Genomic DNA, 25,248 nt, shown 5'->3' on the forward strand with positions numbered 1-25,248 from the left:
CCCCCCACAGTGCTTGAGGCTAATACTCATTTGAAGGCCTTCTTGAACTCTATTTCCTACTTAAATGGCCACATATTTTTATATTTTCTCTACTTGGGGGAATATAAACAAACTGTTTCTGATTCGGTTTGGTTGTTGCTTTTTAAGTTTTACTTTGTTTTGATCATTGACACCCCAGCAACTGGTCTCTAGATTTTCAATGTGCAGCACATGTTTCCTTTGCTTGATATACACCTTGTTTTCATATGTGCCTCTGAATTTCATAAACTGCAGCTAGGCATAGCCATTGTAAAATAGTTGTACTTGAAAGTGACTGAACTTAAATGAGCCAAAAGCTGCATTAATGGCACTCCAAAAAAAAGTATAAGATAAATAGATAGAATATGGGAATATCTTCCAAATTAATACTGAAGTAACTTACAAATAATAGTTTCAGCATCTTTTCCATTCCAAGGTTGTGTTCCTCAGCCTGTTTTCCTCCCTACTTTGTACAGCACTGAGTTTGTGACACTATTTATTTCCATGACAACAGACATCAATCTCACAAACACAGGCTAATGATTTCTTTGTGAGAAAATAATAGTTAGACAATTATGGCTGAAGCAATCATACATTCACAAAGACATTTCTGGGCTACAAACAAAAGGAGCCTAGTTCACTAGACAAGCATTCCCATAGACTTTAATCAACTGTTTTAACACTCTCAGGACCTGGAAAGTTGGAACAAAATACTAGTAAAATTTCAGTAAATATCTTTGCAAGGTTTATCAATGTCCAGAAAAGAGTCTATAAAAGCACTTTTTGAAATACAAATGAAGCATTAACTAAAAAACATTCTTAAGTTATAATTAATGACATGACAACACTAAATCCAATGAGCACTGAGTAAATTCTCAATTACAGAAAACAATCCTCAAAAAATTATATTATCTGCCAGTGACACCCAAAGGCATTATATACAGGCAGTGGCATTGCAACATTCCTTATTAGTAACAAAGAAAATGAAATCCAAAGAAGGAAGAAAGGCACCTCAATCCAGAAGCCAAGACTGACAAGACAAACTGCTTCAACAGGCTTCAGTCGGCGTGATAAGAATATTCTTAAATATTAAGCTTATGCTCTTGTCAAACACATTGGTAAACTTTTTTTTCTCCCAAAAAAAGCAGGAGGGTTGAGTATTCTAGCTGCTGCATTACACCCAAGAATTTTGAGAATATGATGTCCTTATGACAAGTAAATTTTATCAGACCTATAACCCTTTAAAAATATTATTTAAATGGAATCTTAGCTTGGACAAATATTGGTTTACAAAAAAAAAATGAAGCAATTGAATTGTATCCTATGATACAATTGGCAGACTATCAAGTGGCCAAGCTGGTCTTAAGACCTGGTGTGCAACCAGCTGAGCAAGCCACCAGCAGGCTATGTCGCCCCCTGGGGCCCTGGAAAAAATAAATGGACTGGACTTGATAAGATACATAGAATCACCTGGGGTGCCAAAGAGTAGGCCATGCCCAAATCAATTAAATCGAAATACGTGGAGATATGCCTAAGCACTGATACTTCCTAAAAAATCTTTTAAATCTCTATTATTCTCATTCCCCTACAATTCTTTATTCTTTTCTCATTTCTTTCTTTTTCCTTATGCTCCTCTCTAAGGCCATTATTTGTTAGATGTGCTTGGTCAGTGCAGGAAGAAACCCTCACACTTGCATTCACTCTGAAATAAGGTTCCTTCAAAATAAAGACAGGTATGGGGTGCCTGAGTGGCTCAATTGGTAAAGTGTTCAACTCTGGCCCAGGTCATGATCTCACAGTCCACGGGTTCAAGCCCTGTGTCAGGCTCTGTGCTGACAGCTCAGAGCCCGGAGCCTGCTTCAGATTGTGTCTCCCTCTCTCTCTGCCCCTCCCCTGCTCACCCTCTGTCTCTTTCTATCTCATGGCTGACCCTCAGAGAACTGAGAAGTGTGTTGGATCTTCTCATCACATCCTTTCTCCCCCATAACACACGTGTGATGTTCACTGCTCTCTCCTCCCCTTCATCCTGTTTCAAAAGGAAGTGGCTCTCAACACATGCTTCTTATTCAAGAGTTGATCACATTTTCTTGTGAATGAGGTTCAACTGAAATGTTACCTAGCTAGGCATTTGCTTTGGTTTAAAATACGAATTGCACATTTTGTCCTTGACCTGAGGAACTTCAGACATCAATAACTACAGAAAGAGTATTTGGCTTGGTTTGGTTAGATTGGGTTTGGGAGTCTCTTTTTAGAAAACCTGGGAAGGAAAAGGAAAGGAAGAGGAATAAGAAAGGAAAGATGTCAGAAGACCAGCGTGTAGCCTTTCGACAGGAGAGATTACTGTTTCTTAAAAGGGGAAGCTATAGAAACGGTCCAGTGAACAGGAACCAATGCCAGCAGTCTTTTTGCCCCTTTGTCACTATGCTTCCCAGAACCTGGATCCACTTCCACTTTAGCAAAGGCTTCCTACCTCCTCGAGTCCCTCTTTTCGCTCTGCCTCAAGACTTATAAATGTTTGTTTTATGATGTTTTAGTTTGTTCAAGATTTCACATAAGCAATATTGTTCTCAATAATATTTAATTTCATGGTACCTGTTTTCTGCTGTTCTGGGGTATGTGCCTATGCTTTGAATATTACTTTTATTTCTGGTAATAGAATTTCTGGCAATCGTTTCAAACAAGTCCTCTTCTATAATGATGGCATGCCTTCATCTTCATCCTTCTCAATAGTTTTCCCAGCTACCTTATCCTCCCCAGTATAGTACCAGTATATTTATAAGAAATAACATGCTTTCCTGTCGTAGATTTAAACACACAAAATTTATCAGTTTTTGAGATTTTGATACTCAATATCTCTTCTCTGATTATCAAACATATTTAGATATACTCAAAAGTCGTTTTTCTCATGCCTGCTCACATGCATCTCTGAGCAACCGTTGTGGGAAGTAATTTAGACAGGTGCATTTCTCATGATCTGAACATCCACAAGGGGTTGATTTCTGCTTTTTCCACATATGAAGCCAAAGAACTAATGCCTCATTTAAGTAACTTTCCTACGTTTCCTTAGCCCTTTTCCATTTGCTTTCTGAAAAGCAAATCATCATCCAATTCAAATATAATTATAATGCAAATTAGCCAATGATGATAACTGAAAAATTAATCATAATGAAATGAAACTGTATAAATTGTTCCAGTCAGCTTTCATTGAGTTTCACATACCACTTTCAAAAATAGAAATTAAATTGAAAATGTAATGTAAATCCTCTTCTAAATCAATTTGTCTTTTCCGTTAAAGCTCAGTTCAAAAGTCATCCAACTTTCCACAGCAGAATACAGAAAACCTGCTTCCGCGTTTATGTGGAAACATACTTGATTTACAGCCAAAGAATTAGATCCACCACTCCAAAGGACAAAGTTCACTATTGATAAGCTAACAAGTACGTTAAGCAGTATGTAGTTCTTAAAAACCGCTTAACAAGTCACTCTTCAACCTCAAAGCCTGAGATTTCTTCCATAACTGTTATGTCTCCAACATGATTTAGATATTTCTCTGATGAGCCATTAATGTGCAGGAAAGGAAATATGAATTGCTGCTTGGTAATTGTGCTAAAGTTCCCAGGAAACCTCAGAGTTGTTATACTCAGAACATATAATTTTTCAAATTATGAGATAGCAATAAATCTAGGGAAACATAGAGACCTTATTTAGTCTGTCTTGGAGAGGCCCCACGCTACTCAACATCATGCAGAGGAATCCCTATGATGTGCTAAAAACCTCATTGTAACAAAATGTCAGCTGAGTTAGCTTGGTTTGATGTACAGGAAGTTCTTCATGTCTAGGAAGTTGGCAGGTTGCTATAGCAACTGCAACAAAGGAAATGTTGAAAAGTCATCTTTTCCATAGCCAAAAAACAACACTCAGAAACAAAACGAACCATATTATTCCCAAACTGAAATTTTCATTCATTTGTGGTCAATCTTTGCATTAAAAATGGCCATTATTCATTTCAGGGTTTCTATGAACAGGTTTTCCTTTCTCTAAATACTAACAGTGACAATTAAAAGTTCCATCAGGACCTAAAGTACTTTTACATTACAACAGTGCTTTAGTAATTACATTAAATCTACTTTAACAACAAGGCGGGGGGGAGGGGGGGGGGAATCATGTAAATCAAACCCAAGAGTTTGTGCTCAGATTCCTCTGAAGTTTGGATCTGAAATAGTAATAAACACTGTCTTTGTGATTCTATTTCACACAGTCCTAGAGCAAACCATGAACTTCCCCAATGCCAATGCTAATAAATCTCTCTTCCAGGGACAGGGGAATTTTCTGATCATTGGCTACATTTCAACAAACGAGGAAACGGATTTAAGTTAGGGATGGTTGTAGACCATACTAAATATTTTTTTTAATATTTTTTGAATTGAATAGAATGCGCTTCAGACAATCCATAAAATTTCAACCTACAGAATGCTCTTGCCGGCTGGACCATGCCTCTGGATGGAAGAAACATTCCTTCAAGGTCTGCTCTTACCACCTTCTCTCCCAAGAGAAAAACAGATTAGAAAAACAGCGGCCCTCAAAAGCAGTTGCCTGGCTCTGTTTCTGGCTTTCCACTCCCTGCATTTACCATCATATCCTATTCCTGTATATGGTATGTGGATTTGGCTGAGTTAATACAATAAAATGAAATGGAATAACCAGGGGCAAAAATCTACTATTTTAATTTAGTCACAACTATGCTTTCACATATTTGTCAAGTTTACCACACATAATGCAATGGGATAAATATGTTAATAAAATCAGGCTGGCAGCATTTTATATAATCCTTCATTGTAGTAAAGAGCTTTGGTGTAAATGGGAAAAAAGTATTATTACAATTCAATTATCAATTAACTATAGTTAATCATCTCACTTCCCTCCTTCTCAGGAAATTGAAAACAGTAATTTCTAAGATCTATTTTACTACTCATGTATCTCCCTTAGAGGTAATTTCTGATCAAATATGTGTGTCGGGGGGTGGGGGGAGAGGGGGCACATGCATAGAAGTTGGTAGATTTTCTATACTACTTGTACAAAACTATAAAATTATAAACAGTTTAGCTATACACTTGGCTTAGAAAAATCACAGCTTAATAGAATATGTTTGCTATTAAATTAAAATGTGTATTTTGTTTTCTAAAGATTGTTAATATATTAGTAACAAAAATGCCCTAATTTTTAGCTTTAAGAGATTTGGACTGAGTATGAATATGGTTTGTTTTAAAGTAAGAAAATGCAGAAAACTATCAGAAGGTTAAAAGGTATAAGAAGTAAAACTATTAAATCATTTCCAAGATATTCTTTATGAGAAATTTTCACAAACATCAATAACCTACAATTATTCTGTAAAAAAACAGCTCAAAAGTTTATCCTTAAAAAATCCTATAAACAACCTATGTTGAAAGCCTATGGGAAGCACATGAGAAAGAGAACTTCAAAAGGTCAAAACAAAAAAACAAACTTTTCAGAAATTCTGGACGTTGCTCCAGATAGAAAGATCACATGCTTTACTGATTGGATTATGTCTCTGTAATTAAGGCAAATTCCATTTCTACTTCTTATTATTTTCAAAACTTTAGGGTAGCTAATCAATATCTCCAAAATACTTACAAAAGCTTTATTTTTAGATATCAATCTTAAAGTGAATATTATTTCTCCTCATGAATTTTATATACATATAGTATTTTACAGTTCACAAAGAGTTTCGCTTAGAGTCTCCCATTCAATCTCCACGATAAATCTGGGATGAAGGCCGAGCAATGATCATCCCCTCTTATAGATGGGAAAACTGAGACTCGAGGGGTTAAGGAAACATGTCCAGGTCACATGGCTAACTAGTCAAACCAGGACTCTTCTAGTAATCAGTATTGTACACACTGGTATTTAATCTTTCATTTAAATCCTCTTTTAAAAGTAGATTTCAGGGACTATTGGAATTAAACTCTTGGTCACCATTAGAGATAGGATTGATTAGAATATTTGTTTTTGTTTTAACTATTGACAAAGTCTTGAAGTTTTAATCAAAACTGTCTGTTGTGGGCCTTGTCCCTGTTAATTATAATATCTACAATCCTCCAAGCTCCCGGATCCACCAAATTTGACAGATATTTTACCTAAGGTCACTGTGACTTCACATCACAAAAGGTACTTCAGATTTGTTTTCTTCCTATAACTATTTTCAGTAAGTCATATAAAAGATGGTGATAACAAAAAGGAATCAATACCTGATTTCCATTTAGGCTTCCAGCTATGGTACTGACTCATTATTGTAATCATCCACTGATATTTCTTTTTAATATCACAACATTCTTATTGTGGTTAGGTTAAATTTGTATTTTCTCCCTCTTACACAACTTACTTTGTAGTTGTGGTGAGTTAAATGTAAGCTGCCATTATATTTCAAAAGATTCTAAGAAATATGAAGCCCTCTGGCAATTAACTCTGCAGAACCAAGGACATAGCTCCAGTCGTGTTGGTGGTTCTTGCTAAGTACCGCATTAACTTCAAACTTCTAACACAGAGCTGAATTTTAGAGGTCATTCAGAAAACAAACAAAGCAAAAACCTGGATTCTCATATTTCTCAAGCTGAATGCTTTTATGCATGGTGAATGAAATGAGACTCAGAGTCAGAAAAGTCTGAGTCTGTCTGCTCGTGAGTGATGGAAGCAGTCACATTACCTTGGGCAACCCAAATCCCTTTCACCCACAGATGTTTCCCAAGGCCCTTTCCCACCCTGAATATCACACACCTCTTCTCCACTCAACCAACCTATGGCATTAAGAACACATTTCTATGGCCTTATGATGCACTCAGCTTCCCGGTACACCTCTTCCTGATCACACGTGATTTTTTACAGTTGCTTGCATTCTATGTCTCTGAACCACAGGCAGTTTCATAGTTACTTTTCAATCCAAATTCCTTTTAAGAGAAAGGATAGCACATTTCTAGATTTTGTTCTCTGGAAACATTTTCAGCTTCCTAAACAAATCACCAACAAACTCAGGAATTTCTATAAAACATGACGGCAATTACCTTCAAGCGTTGCTCCTTCACCAAACAGGGCATCTCCAGCCCCGGATGCATACAAGGCTGTCACAGATAAGGCGTATTGTGTCCCTTCGTTTAATCCTCTCAGCACAGTTCTGTCTGTATCTCCCGTCACAGTAACCTCTTGAGTTTCACCCCCTGCCGCTGGGGTGTATGTGATGAGATACTGTTTCACTTTCCCCGGTGCTCTAGTCCAAGACAATTTCATAGTTGATGTTGTGGGGTCAGAAACTCTTAAGTCTCTTGGGTTCCCTCTAACTTCATTAAAAAACAAGAACAACATCAAAACTCATTATTGAATAAAATGACTTGAAAAACATTTTGTTGCTTTGCGTGTGGGGGTGCGTGTTGCGAGGGGGAGGGTGTCTGTGTTTGTGTGTGGGCGGCACGCACACCACATCAAATTTATATCCTGAGTGGTATTACAGCAATCGTAACTCTTGATTGGCCAACAGAGCCTAAGCATTTCTAAACTGGGCCTTATTTGTCAGTAGAAACAAATCAAAAGGCATCCCATTCCTTTTCAGTGTTTACATAGGTTAATATCTTTCATGTTACTCTCTTTGATGTTAAAAACTACAATCTTTTCTCTAAAAGTGGAACAAAGCCCTACAAATTGTAAATACGTTGATTAGTATCACAATGTAGGCTTTAACTCCTCCAAGAAATTCTCAATAAAAAGGATTTTATTGGTATCATGCTATGAACTTCTAAATGTAATAACCAGGAAATACACTGATGAGATAAAAATGATAAATGATCAAATGCTATCCTAGAAAAAGTCTTAAGGTAAGAAACAGCCCAAGTGAGGCCTTGCCTTGGGTAAAACTCAGGGGCTGTCCATCCCTTTGCAACTATGATGTTTGCCATTTCATGACTTTTCTGGTAGAGTGGTAATGTCATCTCTGAAGGGTCACAAGGCACCAATCCTATGACACTCTCCACTGGGCACACAACAGCTAACCACTTTCACTCCGAAAAACAGAAAGATGAAGAGCCACTGGATCTTTTTACAGTACCCAGCACAAAGGGTCCTAGATCCCCAACTAGAAAGAGAAAAAAGGAAGTGGTGACTTTCTGAAGGGCAGAGAGGAGGAAGAAATCAGATGGAAAGAGAAGGGGACTCCATAGGACAGGCTATTTAGCTGCTTACACTGGGAGGGAAGTGGTGATGCAGGCCATGCTGGGGTGGATATTCCTTACGAGTGTCTGACTCAGATTCACTGCTTATCGGCAACATGACTCTGAGCTATTATTTAGTATCCTCAGCCTTGACTTCCTTATAAAAAGGGATAATAATACTAACAATTCCATTGACTCTATGCATGGATCAAATAAGAAAATGTATGAAAAGCTCTTTGCACAGAACCTGACACAAACAAGTCCTCAACAACTGTTCATTGTTGCGAATATGTTGTTATTGCTATCATTTTAAATTTTAAAGAATAAAATGAAATAAATGAAATGAATAAATGAATAAAATGAAAATTATGAATGCCTTAATTTTTCTCAGTAAAACAAATATTTAACATTAATAATTTGCAGCAAATACCAGAATCTATCCTGGGGGCCTAACCATTTAGGTAAAAAACAGGTTATTATTTTAAAATCTTCCTGAAGAAGTAATATATAATCTGTTTCAATGGTGCAGAGCGGTTTGATTTTCAATCCCTAGTCATCCTTCAATTTATATCAGAATATGTAATCATGCTATTTTTAAAAGAATATGTAGATCATAAATAGTATTTGAGTTCTACGACACAAATAAATGCTGTCATAAGTCAGTCAAAAATTTGGGTAACTCCAGTCTAAAAGGACTACAGTCTAAAATACTCAGATAATCGAGATAAAGTAGTATCCTGTAGTGTCCTGATAGTTGCCTACAGCTTCCCCTGCAGTCAAGAGTTTGGTTGTTACCACGCAGTTGGCATATTTCCTCTACCTTCTTCAGTGGCTGCATTTCCAGTCAGCGGAGACCCAGGTCCTGAGAAATATTCCGGAATTACAGATACTTCATATTTTGTGTCTGGAGTCAGGTTCTCGAGTGTTATCCTCCTCTGATTGGCAGGGGTGGTCACTTCTTTGCTCTCTCCGCCAGCAACTGGTTTATATATAATTCGGTACCTTAACACTCTCCCTGGAGCTTGAGTCCAGGTAATTTTGAAGCTGTCTGTAGTTTCGTCTGTCACCTTGAGGTTTCGAGGTGCTCCTTTCACTGAAATATTTTTTTAAAAAGTTTATTTTACACAAAAAAATGCAAAACTAGCTTTTGATCAATAAATTATAGCATTCCTCTAAACAAATCCAAAAGCAGAATTTTATCAAACATCCTGGTTACAGCATTCATTTAGCCAGATATGAGCTAGGTGATGAAACAATAAATACTCAATATACAGAAAGAAAGTAAGTACTGTTAATTTTTTAATCAAATAAAGAGGTACATAATAGTAAACTTTTAAAATCATAAATATGTACTCTATTAAATAGTAAATTCATACTGACATAAAATTCAAAAATAAAAATAACTCATGTTTTCAAATATAGCCAACCCTTTTCCTCTAACTAGATTTTCTCAGAAACATAGGAAAATAATACCTAATACCCAGTTCTACCATATTTACCCACTTGAATGAACTCTTACCCAGCCAGTCCCACAGCTAACTTTTTTTATCTGCAGAGTCCTTTGACTTGGAGAATAATTAGACCACACATGTGTTGGACCAAACACACTGTAGACACTTAATGAATGCTACCTGGATCTAAATCTTGAGGTCAAATTGCAATGTGTGTAATGTCCATAGACTAACAGTCTTAAATAGATTTCCATTAAGCCTAAATGAGAACATCATTCAGCTTTATAGTTAGTAAACATGTTTAAATTATTTATTTATTTAAGGAGAGAATTGTTCATTTGGACCACACGTTCAGGGAAGACGGACTAAAGGTTATTGTCTTTTCAATCCACTGGAGTGAAAGCACAGTGCAAAACGACTGCATTTATCTCGCATGTAATGAGAAGTTTACCTAAACAGCCAATACGTCAGTAGATCACTTCAGGGAGAAAAGAAGTGTATCCCTTAAGAAAAGCAATGGCAGTTGGCAGAGTTACAGCCATGATTCATTTTACATGGCAAGGAAAAAGACTAAATTAGCCAGAACAAATGAGACAGATAAACTGATGAGTTTGAATATAGTAGTTTCCCCCACCACTCATCTGCAAGGGTGACATTCCAAGACTTCCCAGAGGATGTTTGAAACCACGAATAGTACTGAACCTTATATACACTATGTTTTTCCTATAGAAGCATACCTATAGTGAAGTTTAATTTATAAATCAGGCACATTAAGAGATTAACAACAACTAATAATAAAATAGAATAATTATAACAATATACTATAATAAAAGTTAAGTGAATGTGGTCTCTCCCTCTCTCAAAATATCTTATTGTGCTGTACTCACCCTTCCTGTGATAATGTGAGATCATGAAATGCCTACATGATGAGATGCAGTGAGGTGAATGATGTAGGCATTGGGATGTAGCATTAGACTACTATTGACCTTCTAACAATAGCCAGAAGGAAAATCATCTGCTTCTGAACTGTGGTTGACAGTGGGCAACTGAAACCACGGAAAGTGAAGCCACAGATTAAGGGGAACTACTGTACTAGTTTTGAAGTTGAATGTGTAATTTTGAGCCTCAGATTACCCGGAAGGAAAAAACATGACTACTTGTAGGTTTACTGAAGTTGTTAAATGAGATAATCCATGGAAAACAATTATCACAGTACCTGACACATAAGTTGGAGCTCAATAATTAGTAGCTTAACGAAGGTACTGAAATCAGAAACTTCCTTATTGACTAAAGAAAGTTTAAATTTCAGATTTCACTACAGACAATAGAATTAGAAATGTATTACCAAATTGTATCATTGGAGCCCAATGAGCAAAAACTAGAGCGTATATGAATGTAGTTGGCTCTACTCAAATACCCTCTGGATTTAAATTTCTTCTTATCCATATTCCCATCCCCATCCCAAAATGCTGAAGGAAAAGGGCCAGGCTCATCAAGCAATAATATGGGCATTATAGAGAAATTATCAGAAAATCAGAAATATCTAAGTATGGATTTCAGGGTTACTCAACACAAAAAAATCATAAGAAAAGAAGTAAACTTTGGCCATTATTTTATTTGCTGGATTTCATATAGAAATTTCCCTAAACCATGCACAGAAAGAAAACATCAATCTTATTTGAAAAATCCTTCAGAGAAAAAAGATTCTCTAGCTTTTATCAGCAAGGTACGCCAACATGTGCCTTTCCTGTTAGCAAATACTTCTTTGTAACCATCTTAATTTCCTCATGTATCTGTTTATGCTTTTTTGCTCATCCCTAGTAAAAATAGAGAACAACTGACATATCTTTTAATATTTGCGATATTTATCTTAAAGAGTAATTGCCTAGTCTTAGTCTTCTCATGGCCAGGTTCCTTGGTACCCTTTGAATATCCAATGTAGTGAAATGTATCAGAAAGTACTCAACTCTATCCAGTGAAGAGGATATACCTAAACAAACACTGCTTGAAACATTTGGTAAAATGTGTACACCCATGTTCTTAGCAGCATTATTTACAATAGCTAAAAGGTGGAAGCAACCCATGGGTGAGTGGACAGTCAAAAAGTGGTATATACATACAATGGAATTTCTTTCAGCCATAAGAAGAAAGGATATTCTGACACAAGCTACAACATGAATGAACCTTAGGGACATTATGCTAAGTGAAATAAGCCAAACACAAAAGGTCAAATACTGTATGATTCCACCCCTATGAGGTAACTAGAGTAGTCAAATTCATAGAAACAGAAAAATAGAATGGTGGTTGTCAGGGGCAGTGGGGAGAGGAATGGAGAGTCATTTTTTAATGAGTACAGAGTTTCAGTTTTGCAAGATAAAAAAAGTTCTAGAGACACATGTGGTAATAATAATATGAGTGCACTAACTTCCACCGAAATGTGCATTTAAAATGGTTAAAATGGTAATTTTATGTTATGTGTATTTTACCACAATTTTTACAAAGAAAAAACATTTGGTAATATATTTGCCATCACATCCATAGATAAAGCAAACAAAATTCATAAGTATTTGAACATAACACTGCTGAAACATGGGACAGAAAAATCTGGAAAAGTAATATTTTGAGAGTTAATTCCATAATTATTAATAGTTCTCTGTATCTCTTAACCTCAAATTCATCAAAATAAATCTAGGGGTTTTTTTACATAAATTTTTTTTCCACTTTCTAAAAGGGTGTATGAATAGCTGTACTTTATAGAGGCTGAATCTTACAAAGACATTCGCCATTCTAAACTATAGTTGCAGATGATTATTTCGAACTGTAACCTGGTTCTACAATAAATTGCTAGTTTTTGGAAAACAGGGTCAGAAACCCCATCTCACCTTCCGCAGTGGTCTCTTCTCCGGCTAAGGGAATGCTGAAGCCATCCTCATACTCTGCAGTTACGTTGACTAAGTACAGAGTCTCTGGCTTCAAGTTGTTCAGAATGACACTGGTGCTCGATGCTGGCTCCACCACTGTGACCTCATCATCCCCAGTAGCTTCCTTGTAGGTGATGTGGTATGAAAAAACATTTTCTCCAGCGGGAGACCAGTTCGTTTTGAAACTGTAAGAAGTCACCTCAGAAAAACTAAGATCCTTTGGAGGTACATAAGCTATTAAAAAAAAAAAGAAAAAAGAAAAAAAAAGGCCAGAGTTTGAAATTTTTAAATCTATAAAGCTAAATTGGAACTAATGATTATTTTTCCGAAAGGGCTTATATTCATTGGAAGAATAGTCATTGAGACAAATACATTGAGTAAATATGCCACACATGACCATTGAGAGAGGGCCTCTCACTTACAGCCCTACAAGAAGATCCTGATCATTTGTCTCGACCATTCATAATACTAAGTTACACTGTTTAAATGACTAATTAAAATTGAACTTGGGGGCACCAGGGTGGCTCAGTCATTTAAGTGACCGATTCTTGATTTCAGCTCAGGTCATGATGTCACAGTTCATGGGATCAAGCCCCACATCAGGCTCTGTGCTGACAGCTTGGAGCCTGCATAAGATTGTCTCTCCCCTTCTCTCTCTCTGCCCCTCCTGCACTCACGTGTGCACTCTCTCTCTCTCTCTCAAAATAACTAAACTTTAAAAATAAAAAATAAAAATAAATAAATAAATAAATAAAATTGAATTTGAATTGAGTTTCTAAACACAAAGCAGTAATGAAATGGTCCTGCCCACAACTGGAATAGTTAAACAGTAACAAACCTAAAATAAACCATCAGTATTTTCCCATTCATCCTCGGCAATAGGATATTAACTTCTGGTGATAGACAGATATTTCAAGATTATAATTAAGGGACTTTTCCTAACAAAAGAGTATTCGTTAAACTGAGTCATAGGAAAAGCCAACATTTAAGGCACACTGCTGTTCTCAGGGAACAATCAAACTGGAAAGAAGGAGAGTGTGACGTTATTAACAAAACAGAGCAGTACCTATGAACGCCAAATGACCGGAAGTGATACTAAGTGTTCAGCACCAGAGCAGTTAAGGAAGCCTTGATGAAAGAGATGGGACTTTTAACTGAATGTTCAAAAACATAATTTGAACAAATGAAGAAAAGAGGGTAGGGAATTCCTGCTTGAGGAATAATGCCTAAAAGTGTCCCAGGAAAGGGAATGCGTAAAAAGAATTCAAACATCCAGGACTCTGTTCTAGTCACCTTTGATTCAAAAGACTTGGTTCACCATCTAGCACATAGTAGACACTCAACTAGCGGTTGTTGAATTGAATATGACAAATAAGTGTGATAAAGCTGGTAACCAGCCATGCTTAAGGATCTAGGATCGAAAATATCTCGTGACTCATGGTAAACAGCTTTTTCATCAATAAATACATGATCCATACCCAAAATAAAGTCCTATCTCAGAGCTAAATAAACTAAGCTCAAAAGATTTCTATAAGGCAGCAAAATTCCTTTTTCTAGCTCATGAAAAGAACAATCCACAATTATATATCCTCAATTTTATAACCAAATGCTTTGTTCATGAACAGATAACTTTGACTCTACAAAGTCTACTAACCTTTTTTCTTTATAGCTGCCAACTCTTGCTCAATTCTAAGGCAAATAGACTGTGTGAGTTCAAAAGATATTCTCTGAAAAGCATCAAAATCTTCCACTGTGAACACGTGGGTCTCAGCAGGAGGAGAGGCAATAGCTTCTAATTCTGAACGAACAGCATCCTTCACACCAACTGCAAAGATTTCCACATCGGAATTCCTTAGTTTTATAGCAGGATCTCTGAAAGCATCTGAAGATTTCCCATCAGTGATAAGAATCATGACCTTTGGTACGTTGCCTCTTGAACCCTTGCTAGGCACAAATATTTTCTCTCTGACATAAGTCATTGCTTTCCCAGTGTTTGTAGATCCTCCTCTGTAGGGGAAGGTGTTTATTGCTTCGATTATATCTTCAACTTTGTTGAATTTTTTCAAAGTGAACTCAGTATGAGGATCCCGGCTGTACTGGACAAGACTTATCTGTACCCTATTTGGTGAAATCTCGAAACTTTTTACAAGAACTTCCAGAAAGGCTCTAACTTTAACGAAGTTTGCAATCCCAATGCTATAAGAACCATCAACCAAAAACACAATATCGGCTTTTATATCCACACCACGTGAGCATTCTGTAAGAAGAAAGAAAGTCCATTAAAGTTCAACAAATACAAATCAGTCATTAAAATACAGATATCTGGTTTTCTCAGTATGCACGCTTATTTAAAAGAAAATTATTGCAGGGTGCCTGGGTGGCTCAGTCGGTTGAGCATCCGACTTCCGCCCAGGTCATGATCTCATGGTTCATGAGTTCAAGCCCCATGTCAGGCTCTGTGCTGACAGCTCAGAGACTGGAGCCTGCTTCAAATTCTGTGCCTCCTTCTACCTCTGCCCCAACCCACTTGCTTTCTGTCTTTGTCTCTCTCAAAAATAAATAAACATTTAAAAAAAATTTTTTTTAATTTTTTAAAGAAAACTATTGTAAATATTTTGTTTAAAACTAAACCCGATGCAGGAAGGCATACTGTCAAATGAACCATCACCTATTCCAAACTCAGTGATATACCCATGAACTTACCCACTTGAACTTTCATGGGCTGAGTCTTCTCCATTATTGAAACGGGTTCACTGGATGTCAGTCCCTTCATGGCAGAAACGCTGATCTGGTATTCTGTGTCTGCTGAAAGGTCACGAACACTGAGTGCGGTGGTCTGAGGCCCCACACTCAGTGCGTGCTGTCGGCTTCCGATGGTCATTGGTGTAAGGAGGACTTTATAGCCAGTCACTGGGCTAGGAGATGGACTCCAAGTTAGTTTAATGTATTTTGATGACACTTCCGTGGCAATCAAATTTGAAGGAGGTTCAATAACTAAAAAGTAACAAGTAGAACAGTGATTACAAACAGTGCAATGCAACCCATAGGTTTGAACATTTGAGCCTCCCAAGTCAAATTAATCATGAAGGCATCAAGAAGAGTTGCCCAATCCCAAGTCTTCACTTTCACCTGTACACATCCAAACCAAAAAAGACTCAGTGCCTGATTTTTAATCAGGGAACTGAGAAAATTAGGGGGAAAGAAAGTCATTGGAAGAAATCGATAAAAAGATGTCTGATGCCTGATTCTTCTCCGGGACCAAGGTTTCCATTCTAATTTTGGTATTTTACTCATCATCTTTATTCTTAGGTACCAAAGTGGGCACTCAATAAATATTTGCTCAACCAATGACTTGCTCAATTCTTTTTCTGTTTTCATGATGTTATAAAGATTAAAATGTAATCTTTAAAAGATACTTTATAATATGCAAAGAAAGATAAAGGATTCAGCAGTTCTTAAATGACAGTTCTTATAATCTTAGACAATTTTATTCCCACTTGTTTCAAGCTAAGAAAAAACGTTCAACTCTATTCATAATGCCACCAGGAGTGACACATTTTACAACATGTATATCGACAAAGAAATATCAATCATCTAAAACATTTCTATCCTTATACAGTCATGTATGTAACAGACAACAAAGTATTTGAAGACATTTCACATCAAAGTTTCACACTTTTACATTTGTCAATGTAATCAACTTCCCAGAATGTACAGTTCCAATTTTTATTTTAATCTCAGCCTGCAAGAAATGGATGATAAAACAGGCACCAGTTTACTCGTGGCCTCCTCAAAAAGGCAATCATATCTCCATATGCATACATATGTATAAAAATGATGTCTAAAAAGTGAGTAGTGGGGGGCATGGAGAAGCAACAGATGTGCCATCTGGATGTTTGGCCAAAACTTTTGAGTGATGCAGAGACAGAATAGGGAAAAGAAGTCACGGGCTAAGCCAGCAAGAGCGAGAGGCCCTGAAGAACAGTGTAAACACCTGGAATACAGCCCTGCGCATCATACAAGCAGAGTTCAAACAGTGGCAGGACAGAAATTTGGTCTACCCTCACACGTGCAGTGTGGACAGTGTACAACAGGTAAGAAATAGAGTATTTAAGAGGTGCATGGGTGGCTCAGACGGTTAAGGGTCAGACTTTGGCTCAGGTCAAAGTGTGTGAGTTCTAGCCCCACATGGAGCTCACTGCTGTCAGCCTGTCAGCGCAGAAACCTCTTCAGATCCTCTGTTCCCCTCTCTCTGCCCCTCCCCATCTTTTGCTCTCCCAAAAATAAATAACAGATATTTCAAAAAATAGAGTATTGAAAAGACTACATAAAGAGAGGCTAATCAGGGAAAAGTGGGGTGAGGGGATTGATTTTGTAATAGCACAGATCAAAAGAATCAGACATTAGGCAGTAAAACGAAGAAGATTTGGAGCCCATGAAGTAATGAGAAGGGGTTCTGAAATAGAATTGGGGCCAGTGAACATTGCCAAAACACTTGGGGTTTGGAGATTAAAGAGTTTACATGACTGAAGATGTAGCTATTCTAAACTTATCTTTAATCACTTGTCAATTCTCAGGCTAAGAGGACAACAATCATGGAAATTGTGACTTTCTAATGCCCAAAAGGATGTTTATGAAATGTCTTCTGAAATGTCTTTTCCTTCTCCCATGTATTTAGAAACAATAACTGATAAAAATGGGAACTTTTTCCAGATGTGGAAGGATCAAACTGACTGATCTTTGATATATTCTTAAAAGTTTTGAAAACATGCAGAGAATGATGATAGAAAACCCTTTTTTTCACCACTTAACATGAAACATTTAACAGTGTTCTTATTAGTTGATGTTGCCAAATGCTAAGATACATGTCTTCCCAGCCTGCCAATGTTTAAATCAGAGTGTAAGACAATGAAAGCAAGTACCTGAATAGCATAATTATGGGCAGACACTCAACATGCACAAAGTGGTCTTAGACAAAAAGAGCAGGTCAAACTTGTTCAAATAAGATTTTTTAAGAACTTGATAATGATATAAATCTTTTTATTTAATGCTCCACTGGGGGAAGGGGGCCAATACAAATAATATCAAGAAGTTGAGTTACTGAAAAACCATACACATGGAGTATACAACTGGAGAATCACTAGAAGATATGTTTGAGTAAAAATGTCTACCTTTAGAATTCCTATAAAGCTACAAATGCCATCAAATAATGGAAAAGGCTAACACATGGGAACAGTGAACAATTCACTCACCTTCCTCTCCACTAACCAATTCACCAAGCTGTTCATCAACACCTGAGCACACCTGAGAGATGATCTCATTCTGAATATCCACAATTGCATCAAAGTTGGCCACGTTGAAAACATGGTTTAATGAAGGCGTGGAGGCGATTTGTTTGAGTTCTTTTGCATCTGCAGCTTTAATGCCTTAAAAACAAAAGGACAAGGATATATTGAAAAGAAAAATGTGCTGAATTCGGGGAGTTCTTTGCTTTCTCAGTCCTTCACAAGTAAAGACATTTTTAAATCCTTATTTAGTCATAAACCAGAATTGGTTTGCTTCATAACGAATGTGCAACTGTTCAAATGACAAAGGCATTTTATAATTTCACATAAAGTGGCCAGCCAAAGAGGAAAATGAATGGTTAGTGAAACAGAGTGGGCTCTCATCCCAACCATGCCATCATTTGTCCCTGCCATCTGTAAAGATAATACTTTCTTCTTCCAGAGTCCTGAATGAGCTGGAACCCTCTGAATTCCGCAAGTATTACATAATATAGGAAACACATTTAAAAAAAAAAAGAAACACTTAATGATAATACAAGGAGGATCTTTATTAGAATCAGTGGCCCAGCGTTCTTTGAAAAACAGAGGGCTGGCAAAAATATATATATGTATATATGAATACCACCTCACAATGCATAGGCTGAGGGAGTTCTAGGAGAGAAATACATAAGCAGAATTTTTACTGAAAGATAACCTGGCTTAGCACTACACTATAAAATGCAGTAAACACTTGTAATAGCATCCTTCCTTCAGGAATCAACCTTTCCTCTTCCTAAGCAGGCAGTATTGAAGTAGTTCTAAAGTGAAAATAATCAGCCAAACATGACCTACCCAAAGAGAAAACTTCAACCCCAATACTCCGAAGCTCTCTTGCTGGAATTTCCACTTCATCCTGGGACTTGCCATCCGTAATAATAATTGCCACTTTAGGAAAGCCAACTCTCGCTCCAGCAGATTCCGTGAAAGTATTTTTAATTAAGTAATCAATGGCATCCCCTGAAGTGAAAAAGAAACATATTTGTTCCCTTCTTACTACACAATTTTGCCAAAGTCAAAAACTATGTGGTTAACTTCAAACTTATTTAAGCTATGATAACTGTGTGATGCTTAATTTCTTTCCCAAACAGGTGTTCCACTTATTTTTAAACAATAATGAACTCTGTAAAACATACCTGTCATTGTGTTGCCACCTTTGTATGGAATTCTTTTAATTGCAGCAAGAAGCTCATCCCTTTGGTAGTATTGACTTAAGTTAAATTCAGTCCTGGTATCAGAGCTGTACTGAACAACTCCAACCCTTGTCTTCTCTTCTCCGATGTCAAAAGCAGACACAAGAGCAGCAATAAAGTCTAAAATGTACTTAAAATTATTTCTTCCCACACTCCATGAGCCATCCACGAGGAACACCAGATCAGTCCAGGCACTGACAGAGCATTCTGAAATGCATTGGATATATTTTTAATTGATGTATTATTAACCCCCTTCATAGTTAAAGACTACAAGCTAACATTGAAAAACTGTTGTCTCCTTAAATCATTTTGTTGATCAGAATGAATTCACATTGTTCTTCACCCACAACCGACATGCACAAAAGAATCAACTGTTTTAATTGCGTATACAGAAGCATTTTCAGTGCTTTCATTTAACATGCATTTATGAAACTATATGCCTCTAAATTACTATATAAGACATCGTGCAAGAAAAGATAAATAGATATATGACCTACTCTCCAAGAGCATGTGACGGAAGTATTTATGCTATCAACTTATCTATTTTTATAAATGATATCCTTCCTCTTTTCTCCAAGTAAAAATTACACAAAACATCTGGGAGACATACAAAACGAGTGTAAGCAGTGTCTTCATTCCTTGGTATTTAGCAATAAATACAAAACAACTGCTGTCCTATTCAAACAGATGCAGTTAAGTTGAAGAAAAGAGAAAAACTTTTAAAATTCTTCTGCATTTTATAATGTAATTGTCTGAAGTTTGCAGTCGGTTTGTCTAGAGGGTTAACAGAGTCTAACACAAGTCAAAACAAGCATAAATATTATGCAAGGTAGTCAAAATATCTTATTGTCCTAATTTTCAGTGTATCTAAATTGGAAGCTTAAAACCTACTTTTACAAAACAAAGAGTAGAAAAACACATTTCAATTCAAAAGTAAAAATTCACATTACATCCTTAAATTACTGAAATGCAATGATTGGCTTTTATAACTAAACATCCTATCTTTCTTTTCTTTGTGGTCAGAAGGGAAACAAACTGATTCTCATGAAAATCTGTATTTTTAAGGCAACACTAAGTGAATTTTCTGAAGATGTTTTCGTCCTTGCAGTCAGTTGGTGGATAATAAAAGAAATATTTGGCTAGGAAGAGAAGGAAAGGGTCCTGGAAAATTTTGCAAGCTAAATACAAGTTGCATGCCTAAATAATTTTTGCACACCATTTAATGGGCCCATTTAAGTCTACTGAATAGTCAATATTTGGTATAATGCTTTGATTTAGAATAAATATTGATGGCTCAGAGAAAATATTAGCATTATAACTACATACTACAAACTTCACTTGGATTATTAGGCATCAGAAGGAATGATAAACAATTATTTGTAGGGAAAAATTACAGATAAAGGGGACTTTGTATTCATAATCCTTTTATTGTCATCCTGGGTCATAAATCCAACTTTTATAAGGTGGTAAATTAGGAGTCCAAGAAACTCCTTAAAAGTCCATCCCAGTAAGTCAGACAAAGCAATAGAAGACAAAGGAAGCTAGGAACTGCAAAAGCAAGACTAAATAAAATTCCTTTTGATTACAAACGCACCAAGGATCACTGTGTACCTTATTTTGTTTGGGGTTGGGCTCCTAATTGTATATTATAAAGAAAATTGTAAACAATGTTTTTCATGCCTTTTTCTTCTCTAACTTGCCTCCTGCATTCTTTGTGGGGGCAGAATAATAATAGAGCTAGTAGTGAAAGAATGTATCAGAATGACCTGGGAAGTTGTTTCAAACTGCTTAAGACTCCATTCCAATTTCTCACCCCACTGATTCCCAGACACCACCTCCCCAACATCATCTCTGGAAAATGTGTAATTATTCTTTAGATATGTCAAGACCCACATGTTGCCAAAGATGTTGTGCACAGACACTGGAAATAGCTACACTGCCATCAATTAAAGTCATCTAAATGCCCTAGAGATGAGCATAACATATACATAGATTGAGAAGTGTATTTTCATGGCAACTGAATTTCTTCAAACACAATGAGGGCATCTCTCTTGTGTTCCAGCCTTATATTTCTCCTATATCCCTATTTCAATCAGTTTCTCTTTGAGAAATGAGTTAAGTCCAGTGATGAGCTTTGTTTTTCACCTACTGCCAAAATCCTGCAAAAAAAAAAAAAAGTGGACACGCACCAGTTCAAAACACTCCCAGTAAAATGAATATTTAGTAACTAGAATGAAAAATTGACTAGAAACCCAGAATGTAAGGTAATATAACTATTTAGTCATATATTACTATTACGTTGCCTGTATTTGTTCTAGATAACACCAATAGAAATTAGCACAGGAATAAAATCAAACTATGTATATAATTTGGAACATCTCCTTTATATTACATCATGACTTGAATAAATTCAAGCAAAAACATTAAGGAAATACTTACTTTGTATCTCTGGTTTTCCAGGTTTCTTCTCCCCTGGCTTTGTTGGGCCACCTGTTTGAACTGAATCAAAACCTGATTATTACAAAAAGAAATGAACCCTTACAAATAGTTCCTTAAAAAAATAAATATGTTGTTTTCTACCACTGTCTTTCAATGTTTATTTATTTATTTTTGAGAAAAAGAGATAGTGGAGGAGGGGCAGAGAGAGAGAGAGAGAGAGAGAATCCCAAACTGACTCCACACTGTCAGCACAGAGCCCGAGAGAGGGTTCAATCTCATCAACTGAGAGAGATCATGACCTGAGCAGAAATCAAGAGCGGGACACCCAGCCGACTGAGCCACCCACACGCCCCTACACCGCTGTCTCTCAAATGTACGGTCCATGCCCAGCTGCTCAAAGAATACTGCCAAATAAGCAATGCCTTGCAAATAAACTATTTTTAGTGAGATTTTAGATGTACTTCAAAAAGACATTAACATTGTTGCCTGGCAAAGTTTAATGTTTTTAATAGTTTTCATTCATAACACTCCTGCTGCTTCCAGAGACCAGGGTTATAAACCAGGAATGAATTATTAACATCCACTAATGACTACGATCATAGAAAGAACAGCTAATACTGATACAAAGTAACTCTGCATAACAGATTAAATCTGAAGGTTGGAGAAATCTTCTGCATAATAAAAAAGGATAGAAGTACTTTGTATGTGTGCTTACTTGTTAATTGTCCTATAACTGGTACACTCTCTTCTACTTCATTATATGAAGTGATTGTCACCACATACTCTATTTCAGGTATAAGGTCTTTTAATAAAGTTTCAGTGGTACTAGCTGAAAGGGTAAATTCTTTACTAGGCCCATCTGGAAATATAGAAAGGAAAATACGAATGCAATAAAATATCTTTCACATATAACATGACACAATATAATATAATTCCCAGATACACTCAAAATCTAAAAAATTAAATATATATGCATTTTTTTTCAGAACACCCACACATCATCTTCTTCTGTCTTCTAAAACCAGAACTTTGAAATGTAATAAATGGGCTGGCATTGACCTTACTTATTATAATCATATTCAATATTTGTTTGAGGACTCAAGGATTCCTCTGGAATAAAGATATACCAGAATATCAAACCAAAACCCCCCATTGTTTTTTAGGGCTAATGGCAGATAACAAAATTATTTCATAAATGAGACCAAAAAATTAATTTTAATTTTAAATTATGTGTTGGAGGAGAATGAAGAAAGACAAGTAGGGGATGAAAATCAACTCAAAGACATTATAGGTTAAAATTAAACTGTAGTAGGAAGCAGTCTGTGTGGAAGCAATGCATTCTCCGGACTCAAATGGGTGCATACATTAATGGGTAACCATAGTCTTCTGAATTGACTTAACCAGGTATCAAACATTTCAAAATACAGTGTACTGGATATACAGTCGTATATAGATTATGTTCATTCTTTTTTTTTAATATTTATTTATTTTTGAGACAGGAAGAGACAGCATGAATGGGGGAGGGTCAGAGAGAGAGGGAGACACAGAATCTGAAACAGGCTCCAGGCTCTGGGCTGTCAGCACAGAGCCTTACGCGGGGCTCGAACTCACGGACCACAAGATCATGACCTGAGCCGAAGTCGGACGCTTAACCGACTGAGCCACCCAGGCACCCCGATTATGTTCATTCTTTATTCAGTCAGGAACGATGGTTCCTAGGCATTAAGTGCCTGGTAGGATTTTTTATTATATTAAATTTTCATCAAAAGACAAATAATCAATAAAGGTAACAGGTATAATAGAACCCTTAGAAACATTCCTGGTTTTTGTGTGGAACGTGAAGAACCAACCAGGGCCCCCACAGGACAAGCCAGCAGGGCTCTGTTGGGTTCGGTGGTCTCAGTGCCAGTTTGGGGAGTACAGGAGTCAGTAATTTCCAACATATGGAAACTGATAGGACTGTTTTTCAATGGACTTTTTGCCGTGGAATGAGTGAATTAGTTAACTGCAAGTATATTTGGGGAGAAAGATTCAAAATGGAAAAAGTAAATTCTTGACCCCTTAAGTTCTCACATCATATTTAAAAAAAAAATTCCAATTCCTTGATAAATTAGCATTTAAAATCACTAGTAGTTTCAGAAAACTTAAATTATATCAACATCATTCATCTCTACTGTCAGCCAGACAAGACTTCTTCCCACCACGGCCAGTGCAAATGGCAATGGTTATTTTTCTGTGCCATGGTAAAACTAAAAGTTAATCAATAGAGACTAGTTCTCCACAGTTTGGCAACATCATGAACACTAAAGATAACTCTTGAAAACAACCCAAACAAGATTTTTTGTTCGTTGTTTAAAGACTCTGAGTCTAAGATCTACGGAATCCACCTAGCCAAAGTAAATTCTTATCTTCCATCATGGTAGCTCAACATTATTCTAGAACAATGTTTCCTGTGTACTGAAATGTATAAGACACTGGGTAAGGCATAAGAACTCACTTCATCACTTGATAATTTAAATGTTAAAAATACTAATTCAAGAAAAATATCAAGAAATGAGAATTCTACTTTATAAAATCAAAGATTAGCAGCAATGTTCTGGTCAGGTAAAAAAAAAAAAGTAACTCTTTTAATAACAACAGCTTAGCACAGCAAACCATATAATAAAGCTCAACACTACAAAAATATAACAGTGGGTACTAAGCTGGAAATTTGGAGACCTGAGTCCACTAAATATCTGGTGACATTAGCTAAATCCTTAAGGTTCTCTAAATTTCAGCTTTCTTATAATGAAATGGAAGGAGGAGAGAAGACTGGATTATATCACCTTTAATGTCTCTTTTTAAAACCCCAACATTTCAAAACTTACCTGTTGTAGAGTCCACTGTTATTCTGTAACCCACAATTGGATCAGCTGGTTTTGCCCATGACATATGAACAGTATTTTCATCTTTTATTTTAAAATTCAAGTCTGAAGGTGGGTCAACTGCAAAAGAGAGAGTTGATATCAATTACATTTTCCAATGTCACAAAATGGTCAACTTAATCAATAAAGAATTGTGTTGAGCAAAGCTTACTAAAATTGTCTTTGCATAAATTTGTTTCCAACAAATATAGAAGATATCTTGTTGGATAAGAATAAAATTAAAAGCTGACAAGATATGACAAAACATCAGAGAGTATACATATTACAGAAGACAGCACAAAACACTTTTGATTCTTGAGTTGCTAGGTCATCCAAGAATGGCCAGCAAAATCAAGCAAAATAGAAACATATCTGGATACAAGTACATACAAGTACAATGAAATCACATATAATAACCACATATGCAAACAATTCACATAACAATTAAAGGAATCTAATACATGCTGAGTGCATTTTGAATAAGCATGCCAAATCACAACCTGCTTGTAACCATAGAAGTTAATTTAGAACATTGACATAGTACTTTTTTTCCATAATGTGGAAAAGAATCAATGATGTTTTTTGTCCATTCTCTGCATCATTGTTTTGTTATTAATTTTTGTTGATAAATCTCAATCTGTGCAGAGATGAAATATGTATTTTAATGAAAGGGAGAGATCATGGGAAATTTAGCACTGTTATGTTGCACAAGGAAATATACATTTAAATGTATATTCATGTTCTCATAGACAAATAATCAAAAGTAGTAATAGGGATGTTAATAATGTT

General features: G+C 36.3%; 1 protein-coding gene across 5 annotated transcripts in view; it reads right to left on the reverse strand.

Annotated features, from left to right (window-relative positions):
- COL12A1 (collagen type XII alpha 1 chain) overlaps positions 1 to 25,248 on the reverse strand; it is a 116,988-nt gene that overhangs the window by 82,422 nt on the left and 9,318 nt on the right. For 4 of the 5 annotated variants that reach the window (XM_049652882.1, XM_049652879.1, XM_049652880.1 and 1 more), the window contains 11 exons: positions 24,424 to 24,540; positions 22,272 to 22,415; positions 21,557 to 21,616; positions 19,061 to 19,324; positions 18,720 to 18,884; positions 17,856 to 18,029; positions 15,307 to 15,597; positions 14,258 to 14,860; positions 12,565 to 12,837; positions 9,052 to 9,324; positions 7,095 to 7,367 (listed from right to left, as the gene is read on the reverse strand). The exons of the other annotated variant lie outside the window; for it this stretch is intronic. In XM_049652882.1, the coding sequence (XP_049508839.1) occupies positions 7,095 to 7,367; positions 9,052 to 9,324; positions 12,565 to 12,837; positions 14,258 to 14,860; positions 15,307 to 15,597; positions 17,856 to 18,029; positions 18,720 to 18,884; positions 19,061 to 19,324; positions 21,557 to 21,616; positions 22,272 to 22,415; positions 24,424 to 24,540 (2,637 nt within the window). The remainder of the gene's footprint in view (positions 1 to 7,094; positions 7,368 to 9,051; positions 9,325 to 12,564; positions 12,838 to 14,257; positions 14,861 to 15,306; positions 15,598 to 17,855; positions 18,030 to 18,719; positions 18,885 to 19,060; positions 19,325 to 21,556; positions 21,617 to 22,271; positions 22,416 to 24,423; positions 24,541 to 25,248) is intronic. 5 annotated transcript variants of the gene reach the window in all.

This window comes from Panthera uncia (assembly GCF_023721935.1).
Source record: "Panthera uncia isolate 11264 chromosome B2 unlocalized genomic scaffold, Puncia_PCG_1.0 HiC_scaffold_24, whole genome shotgun sequence".
NCBI lineage: Eukaryota > Metazoa > Chordata > Mammalia > Carnivora > Felidae > Panthera > Panthera uncia.